We start from the raw sequence: 9941 nt of genomic DNA, 5'->3' as shown, positions 1-9941 counted from the left end.
GATAAACAAAGTAAATGACTTTAGAGTATCGCGAGATTCGTAGGGAAAATATAAAGTCATTTTTTAATCGACGTTGTCCTCGGCGTCGCCGTCGTGGTTACTTGAACTCCATATTAAGGGTGCGTTCCTTTGGGGTGATCTGGATCAGGATCAGTGATCCAAGATCACTCGTATCGCTGATCCAGATCATCCCAAAGGAACGCACCCTTAAGATTTAGCTATTGCCACTTCACCATAAATCCACCAATAATAGCGCGCGTTAGATCCAACTTAACTCCAGCATTTTACAATTATAAAATTGTCGCCCGCTCTCTCTGATAACCAGCGGTTACTTCCACTTGGAATTTTCATTTTATTTATTTTTTTAAGTAAGACCTATAGAGCACTCCTCGTGATTTACAAGCTTCTGTCTCGTGCTCCCCCAACATCCCCGGAGTGTTTGTTGCCCATCCACGACGGGTCCAAAATTGAACAAGAGAAGCTAGGGGCTAATGGAAACGTTTACACGGGACAGAATGGGCCAAGTTAAATCGTGTCTATTCGACTCCAAGCTTATGAGCCGCTTTTGACTAGGGTCGTAGCTCTAACTGAGAAATTACAAACAAATCAACTGGTACCTAGATTTTTCCATGGGAAAGTAAAGCTTACTGTATTGTATAAACCTCACTCGCTCAGCTCTGTTCTGATTGGTTGCTTCATTATTACTGATGGTAACGCTTCAGCTGATCTAACTGTAATCAGTGACAGTAATATTTAGGGAATAAAAATGTACTTCTAATAGTCAGATATCACTGAAATCTAAAGCACTTCATTTGACATGACTCGTTACCTATTTGCATACGTACAAAAGGCAAGTTAAAGATATGTAATTCAGCTCCGTACCTAGATATCGTGCCCGTACCTTGATAAAGTTATTAAAAATATACTTTCGTAAACATATTAAGCCGCTAGAACAATGCCATTGTGTTTGGCGTCATATCAGAAGATTTAGTGTCCTTTTATTGTACTTAAGAACATTTCAAGCTGCGGAATCGCTGGTTGCTGAATTTAATGAATTGATTTATGGAAGAGACATGTCGAAAACATAACGTTTTCTATATGCACAGAGGTAACTGTGGCTAAAAGACTTTCCTACCCACCGAAAGCATCTCTAAATACAGGTGCCGGAGCTGACCGTGTAGAGCAGATGTGAAACTGTCAAAAAACCGTTTCATGTAAGATTACACCGATGAGGCTTGTTTATTTTTAAAAGTAATGTATCTTCTACTTCTTGTTCAGTGAGCTTGGCGATCAAAAAGGTCTGCTGAGCAGTGCAGAAGATTAGTCAAGACGAATTATGAAGCGCAAAGCGAACTTTCTCAGACTTTGGCGGTAAGTCAGTAAAAACCCAGACATGTTTGATAACATAGGAAGCGATGATTTCATGTGAACAGGATAAGCAGTGAAACTGAAATACATCGCAGTATCGAAGCTAAGCTAACTCATAACATGGTGGTGAAATTGCATAAATGTAGTCTGGCAAACGAGTTGGATGGAGCGCGCCTTTTAAAAACTAACAGATAATCACAAAATCCACAGCTTCAAACTATCGTAGCTTGTAATTGATAAAGCGAATGCATTTTGCTGTTTTGGTGACCTTTCTGTTCTTGCATTGCTCTTTTTTTTTTTTTTTAACACGTAGTCGGAAGCAATCAGTGAGACCCGCAGATGTCTACCAACGGGAGTAAGTAGCCAGCTTGTAATTCCTTAGTTCTGTTTTCTGGCGACACTAGAGAGTTTCGTTCTGAGTGCTGTATGGCTTGGATGCATTGCAGGGCGAACTATGTAACCCTTAGATCACGAGGTCTGGGAGCGTGAGATTTCGGCAAGCGAATACTCGGCGTACTAAAGGCGGGCGAGTCCACCAAGGCTAAGCCTAACTTGAAAAACTGCGAAGGCGTAAGAACCCTCACATACCAAAGATCGAAACCGGCGACGAGTTCGGAATCACGATCAACAAGTAACAAAGGTTAGGCCAAAACATTTGAGAGGCAGCGTGGCTTAATGACGTGCCTGAGTTCTAGCCCATCGATTCTTTTTCTACCTCAGAGTTCCGAGTTCAATTCGTTGGCCGCGTCATTCGAATAGCTGTTTGCGTAGCATCCATATTCTTAGTAAGAATTATTGTTTACGTTGAGTTTCAGTACAGCACACGTGGTACAATGAATACTACTACGATAAAATCATTGTGATTAATTGTACTTGGTAAAATTCAACAACCCCAACCATTTGTACGAAAACCGTAGTTATAACTTTATTTCTGTAACTTTTCACGTACTCAGGGCTGATCCAAGCAATAGCCGAGAAAGTTCTGTTCTCGCCTGTGTGGAAAACAACACCTTGAGGAACAGAAATATGAAGGAGAAAGGTTATAATGAAACAAAATAGATACTTACTACAATACTAGACGCAATGACACAGGTACATCTGTGCATTGATTAGTTAACGCTGTTAATCCAGGACCCCATGCAGGCTGTGGATGAAAAAAATAAACCCCCTGTGATCTGGTCTTTTAGAAGAAAAAAGGTTTGGTCTGTTTGAGTTCATTTGTGTCGGATTGACAACAAAATGACGATTATTTTAGCTGTACTGATTTTATAATGCAGTTCTTCCCATATCAATGGGACCAGAGCGGCAGTACAGTCAGTAAGTCTCCAATATAGGTTCGATCCTTAGTTCTCCTGCACATACCAGGCCCTAGGAACCAGGATTGTTTCAGAGCTTTACATGAAGGTCCTTCCAATCAACTGTTTAACTCGGTCAAGGGGCTAAATGCTGCAAACGAACATGCGGCCTTCTGATGGAATACTGAAAAATTTTTCTGAAATGCTGACTATTATCTTCCAGAAGCTGAGTTGGAGGCCACTCTAATCAATTTCCACATACAAGAAAACAGGAAAGCTCACAAAACGGATGAGTACGAGATTGAACAATTGCTACTAAGAAGAGGGCAGGTGTTTGACGTCACTGTGAAGTTCAACAGAGAATACAAGCCCGAGAGGGATGTTATTGCTCTTCTATTTATAACTGGTAAGGCTCAATTCAGTTTTTGTTGACTGTCTTCAGGACTGTTGGTAATTGAGTTAGAAACAGCAATAGCAGTAGTGGTAGTGGTAGTAATGTAGTCAGCAGTCAATAGCCAGTGGTAATAATAGCGGCATCAGCATTTTTCACTACTTAATTAGAAGCAGCAGCAGCAGGAACAATAGCTGTAGCAGACGCAGTAGTCGTAGCTGTAAATTTTAGTCAGTGGCAGAAGGACTGGGAGTAACAGCAGCAGCAGCAGTGGTAGTTGAAGTTAGTAACAGTAGCAGCTTTCAGTCAGTGGAAGTACGACTAGCACCGATAGCGGCAAGCATTTTTTTGCAACAGTAATAGTAACAGTAGCAGTAGCCTTACGAGTCAATTAAACGTATCATAGTCGATGAATGGTGGAGATAAGTGGCAGTAGTAGCAGTAGTATACATGTATAGATACTCGTAAATTTTAGCACAGAAGGCCATTAGTTTATCAGTTTATATTGTCATGTATCACTCTAGATATAGTTGTTTGATTGATTGATTGATTGATTGATTGATACCTTTATTTTGACCAAGTATTTCTATCAGTGTTATGTGAACATCCAACAGAAGCCCTGAATGGTGGGTGTTTTATGTTCTTCAGATAAAAATTTTGACCAAAAGAAAGTGGCTATTGTGCGAGTCGAATTCTGTAATGCTCTCCTTCGTTGGAAATGGGGAATGCAGATTAAAGAAGCCAACGGAAACACGGTTCGTCTGTCAGTCATGTCCTCCGTTCAAGCTACGGTTGGCTATTACAATGTGAGGGTGGAGACAAAGTCTCAGGATTCCTTTGGAGAGACATCCCTGTATCAACTGAAAAACGGTCAACAGATTTGTTTCATGGAAGATAACTGAGGCAAGCTGGGAACTTAATTAGTAGTTGTCTTTGAGGATAATTTCTGTAAAGGTTTGGCGTCCGACGCGTTGAGGTTTATTGTTCAGAGTCGCGTGGAATCTTGGAATGTTTTCGATTAATTGTTCGGAAAAGACAATTGCCTACATTCCCTTCATTGAATGCTTCACTCTGAATAAATTGCCCTCTTTTTTGTCAATCAGCCATGTGCCTTTTTCCATCATTACGAAGATCGCAAATTGTAAACAGTCAAAGAATACTCCGTTTGTACTTGTTTACATGTATATCCATTCCTAGCAAAGGAACTAGCATCTTGCTAACATAAAGATCAAAAGTCTGAATCACAGGACGTTATACTTTGAGGACATTTTAAATAAATTTACTGTAGGTTTAGCTATCAGTTTAGAAGAACTGGGGAGCTGTTAGCTGACAATCGAGGGTTTAAGGGAGATTTGTATAGATGTACTTCCAACGTGGGGCGATCTCCCAATCAAGGCCATAATGCTTATGTGAATTTCAAAATGATGATGATCCTTTCTGCTTGTGTGAATGAGTTAAAATTTCAGAAATTGTAGACCTCCTTTCACTCGAATAAGACAAAGATTGAACGAAACTCAAGTGATTCAACACGCTCATTTCATTCTTATTAATAGTTTCGATCAAATTTTTAAAAGTAGTTATTAAAACCAAGCTGCAGAATACACATTTTCCAACCCATGTGGTAATTGCCATAATTAGTGAAGGGTGGAATACCAAATAAAATGTCGTAAAAAAAACCTTGATATGTTTTCTGAACCTCAATTCACTAGTAATAACTCTCGACTAGCAGAAATATGGGGTCCAGGGACTTTATTTAAATCAAACACGTACATCCATTACGACTGTGAACTACGAGGTCATAAAAGGACTATACAACGCAAATCCAGTAAGGGGCTCTGGATGAAGGTGCTGGAATCTAGCTTAATCTAGGATTTCAGTAAAATTTTCGCCGGCAATTTCTGCTACCCATTACTCAGCTATTAGAAAATTGTACAAGTCTCATATCATGGCTATCTGCTAAAAAAAAAACCCTATCAGGCCATTTGCGAGTTGGCTTCGCCCCCGTGTCAAAATGAGTCTTTGTGCCAAACCAATTCATATGTTCATTTTCAAGTAAATCAAACTCATTTTCAAATGAAAGGTTTTGCGCAAGGGCTTGTTTAAGTAACTTAGAAATGCTTATTACCAGATGTCAGTTAAACCCCATCCAGACCCTCAGTTAATTGCACAAATATTACCAACGACGAAGAAATCGTAACTGCGGTAAACATTATATGTCAAGGTGAAGAACAAATACGAAAGCTATTGCTGGAGGACATCAACCTGTGAAGCTACGCTGATGAGTGGTTTACTACAAAAACAAGTAGTTTATAAAAGCAAGACCGGATAACTGGTACTTACTGTAACACTACTAATACAAGTTAAAAAGAGAAACGTTTATACTGTTTATAATATTCGGCTGTGGAGCCATCATTTGTAGCAAGTTATGGAACGAGTGCAAACTAGGAGTAGACATACACGAAAGCCTCTCCAACGAGTCCAGTGACTTCACTTGAGTTGAAGTTAACGGAGAGGTTACAAAATCCCGACCTTCGTTGCGGTAAAGATACCGCAAGGAAGGCGGCAGTTATCTCTTCTTTCTGGTTAGGAAGTATTGTGTCCCTAAGATATCCAGGAAATAAAAACAGAAAAAGAAAATATTAAGAAAATATATAGAAAATATCAAGAAAAAAAATCAAGAAAAGAAAAACATCATACATGTTGCACTCCCCTCCCCACCCCACCGCTTCCTGGACGCCAGGAAAATCCCAGATAAATCAGGTTCCCTAATGTTCAGACCCAAGATAGCTGGCCAGGGGGAGATAACAGGAAATTGCTGCAGGGATTTCTGATAATTACCCAGCAGCTGCAAAATATCACCAACACTGGATCGAAGATCGGAAGGGTACTCTCAGAAAAATTAGGTGGGCGTGTGTAGCCCGCTTCCCAAAACCCTTACCCGATTCACGACCAAAACTCTTCGTTTTTTCCTACACCGTTTATGACCTGACCAAAAATGCGATACCCTATTTATGACCAAAAACGGCTGATAAACCATACCCTTTGTAGCCGCACATACCTATAGAGCCCATATAAGGGAGTACCCCCCCCCCCCTCTCTCTAGTCAGAGAGTGCTTGTGCATATTGTATTACGTGAATTAGCGAAACCTTAGTTCGCATTGTGGGTGGCAAGCATGGTAAAAATTGCAGGATTTGCATGGAAATATCCCACGATGAGAACCAGAGAGTTATTAAGGCAAGCTAGCGGATTGTAAAGCCAACTTTCAGCTCAACTGGCGCATAGCTCTTGGCGCTCATCTTATGTAAATAGCAATTTCTATTTTAATTTTTCGTTATCAAATATTTTGTTGCTCGGAAATATTAGCTGGTCAAGCTACTCTGAAATTCGAGCTTAAATAAAGTTTATGTATGTATGTATGTATGTATGTATGTATGTATGTATGTATGTATGTATGTTACGATTCTGTAGCATGATAATATTGCTTCTCCACCTTAAATAAAGGGTAACTGACTAGATTTTACGCTAGAAGTGAATTTATTTGATTCCTCATGATGTCTAACAACGATTGTTATTAATCCTTATACGGCGTTTATAGATGCGTTCTGATTGGCTAGTTGCGATGAAACTCAGTTTGGTTTTGATATGAAAAAAACACAAAGTTTCCTAAAAGACAGAAGAAATATTTATGGCAAACGTGATCGATTCTACTGGATTTGAAATAACAGTGTGACAAGCGGAGAAGCAAACGGCTTACTTGCAATCAACAACCATTGTTTTTGGCTCCATGTGGTTAAACTCCAAGTGAAATTTCCCGTTCGTCAGATCTATCGACAACACGTTTGTTATGGATACTGTCACTGTTACTTTTTCGTTTGAGTTAACGAAACGTGAAGAAACCTGTAAAAAAAATGAAAGCGGTCAATGAGGAATATAAAAATCACATTCTTTTTGAGAGATTTGCGTTCGCCGGATAATTAGTCTGTGTAAAACTTCCGATACACACGTGCAGGCCGGGAACAACGATGGCCTTTGTTCGTATGCATTGCTTTTGAGCTAGGCAATGAAATTTTGAAATGCTTTGATGTGCTGAAGTTGGCTCAAAGGTTTTGTCAGTTTGGCCTGAGATTGGGTACGATCTTTTAGAAAAATCACTGCATATTCGAGTAGATCTATTTATTCCTTTCCATCGGTTCATTTTTTCTTCCAACGACAACAGGGAAAAACAAGAAGCCAAAAATTACCATATATAATAAAGCTTGATTTACTTCTTTTGATACACGATCAGCCAGGTCTGCATACGAAAACAGATTTTCAAGACCACATCTGAAACCGGTAGCGGCAAATATTTAACGTATTTTGGTCTGAAATAGGCGAAATAGCAGTTTCCTTTGTTACTTCGAAAAATATTCAAAGTAACAGAGCTCTTTACAGGGTGGACCTCAAAATCTGGACAGAGAATTACTTTGGGACAGCTGGTGTCACGGCAATCAATTCTAAGAAACCAGATTGAGTACTAGTCATCGCAGTAGGTTCAAAAACAAGGGAAGTAGCCATGTACAGCCATCTCACCGTGACTTCCAGTTCTGGCTTCGTAAACTCGACTACGTCTTGAATGGCAAAACGCTGATCAGTTTCAGCCACTGAACCTGTCAGAAACACTTTAATACTGCCATCTGGTATCGGCAACTTGCCCAGCAATTCAGGGGGTAAAATGTCAAAAGTCGCACTTTTTTCTACAAGAGAAAAAAAAAAAGAATTTTACCGAGGATAAAGAGCTTATTGACTTTTAAATAGAGCACCACAGGCGGCCCAGACGTTGTACACGATTAATACGTGACATTATGCTGTTGGCGATTACGTTACAATTTTAGCCGTTTATAAGACAGTGTATGAGAATGCTTCGAAAATTACTCTAAATGCTACGTGTAGAAAATAATTTGAATAAAATGGCTTACCTTATGTTTGCATTGCGTTGTTTTAATGTCTCTGGGTTCCTGGGGGTGGTTTAGAGCCATTTAGGCGAGTTTTACTTTCTGGCGGTTTGCTTCCCCTAAAGAGAAACGAAAGGCGGGCGACCCACTGGCCCGACGGCCCGCACTCAAAACTCTGTAAATTCCACAAAAATGGTCTAATCTCGTCAGAATTGCCTCATGGTAGCCGTCGATAACTCTTCTTCCCATTCGCTCGCTCCCAAGGTTTCAACGTTTATCTTAACCGCCCGAGAATCGCTGGTTTTCCAGCTCTTGCTTTCCATTTCGGCTCCATTTCGATCCGTAACCGATTATCTTGGCCACAGGATTTGAATTTCTAGCTTAGCGACCTCGCCATCGTGACAAAGTCGCCTCCAACCGTCGAGAGGCAAGGGGCATTTTTTGATCATGCAAACTGCACCGTGCCGCGGTGTATAACTGAAATTAGCGCCTAAAAGCACTGTTAACTGCAAAAATACAAGGAGCAAACAATGTTCAGCTGAATTTAGCGCCTAAAAGCACTGTCAACTGCAGCGAGAGATGGCAACGAGTAACTGACCAATGCCCCTTGCCTCTCGACGGTTGGAGGCGACTTTGTCACGATGGCGAGGTCGCTAAGCTAGAAATTCAAATCCTGTGACCAAGATAATTTACAGAGCTTACCAAGATAATCAAGATAATTTACAGAGCTTTGAGTGCGGGCCGTCGGGCCAGTGGGTCGCCCGCCTTTCGTTTCTCTTTAGGGGAAGCAAACCGCCAGAAAGTAAAACTCGCCTAAATGGCTCTAAACCACCCCCAGGAACCCAGAGACATTAAAACAACGCAATGCAAACATAAGGTAAGCCATTTTATTCAAATTATTTTCTACACGTAGCATTTAGAGTAATTTTCGAAGCATTCTCATACACTGTCTTATAAACGGCTAAAATTGTAACGTAATCGCCAACAGCATAATGTCACGTATTAATCGTGTACAACGTCTGGGCGGTCTGTGGTTTAACAACTCGTTATCTTAATTGTAACGATGTTTCCAGCAGTGTTGGTCAGCAATTAATGACAATCCAGATGTTGTGATTTTGTAGACACGATGTCTCGGGTTTACTTCTAAGACTACTGAAATTTTGGCTAGACTACTCCACTGAACCAATCCGTTTCAACACAAAGTGAATTCCGCAAGGTATATCAGAAAAAAAAAAATTTAGATCATGATAACTCACACTTTAACGAATAAATCACGAGGCCTTGGACAACATGGAAGTCAGTCGCTTCGACCATCAATATCTGCCTGCTGCTATGGTCCTTGGCAACAGACAATTAAAATATCAAAAACAGAACTTGTTCAAAAACAAAAGCTCGTCGAGTCGTGCTGGGCATAGCGTGAACAATTCGTTGCTCCTGAAATGTATATTTTCGTCAGCGAAACGCATTCTTGATTGTTTCTTTTCTCTATTCTGTCTTCGTTCCAGGGTGTTTTGATAAGCATAACATCAATACAAGATCCGGTACAACTGCATTAAGAAAGCGCCGTCCCCTTTCGAGACCATTTTTGGAGTCAATCAGTGGGTCTCGAACACGGGGGGGAGGGGGGGGGGTTGCTAAGGAAAGAAAGAACTAACAACGGTTTTCTGAAGGTGAATTAATCAACATGACACGAGCGTGGGACAAAGAAAAATTCTGAGTCCCCGACAGGAATCGAACCCATGACCTCCCGAATACCGGGCGGGCGCTCTATCCACTGAGCTACGAGAACTCATGGAGAGCAAGGTCGTTTAACTGAGTTCATATATGATAGGTGTCCTGCATACTGCTAGGATCAACGCTATCGAATTCATCGTGAGTAGTGATAAGTTAATAGAGATGGTGAATTTTAAGCTCGGTAATGAAAATGGCCACTTTACATTTTCATTACCGAGCTT

General features: G+C 40.6%; 1 protein-coding gene across 1 annotated transcript; it reads left to right on the top strand.

Annotated features, from left to right (window-relative positions):
• Positions 1–2876: 2876 nt before the first annotated feature.
• On the top strand, positions 2877–4074 carry LOC145473826 (coagulation factor XIII A chain-like; the record flags this gene model as incomplete). The annotated part of the gene is made up of 2 exons (XM_081455078.1): positions 2877–3069; positions 3703–4074. Coding segments are annotated over 2 exons (447 nt in total), but the record flags the coding sequence as incomplete, so codon positions are not given.
• Positions 4075–9941: the final 5867 nt, after the last annotated feature.

Source organism: Orbicella franksi, chromosome 2 (genome assembly GCF_964199315.1).
Source record: "Orbicella franksi chromosome 2, jaOrbFran1.1, whole genome shotgun sequence".
In the NCBI taxonomy this organism is placed as follows: Eukaryota; Metazoa; Cnidaria; class Anthozoa; order Scleractinia; family Merulinidae; genus Orbicella; species Orbicella franksi.
The sequence above is the reverse complement of the archived record's forward strand: the minus strand, read 5'-3'. Positions and strand labels throughout refer to the sequence as shown.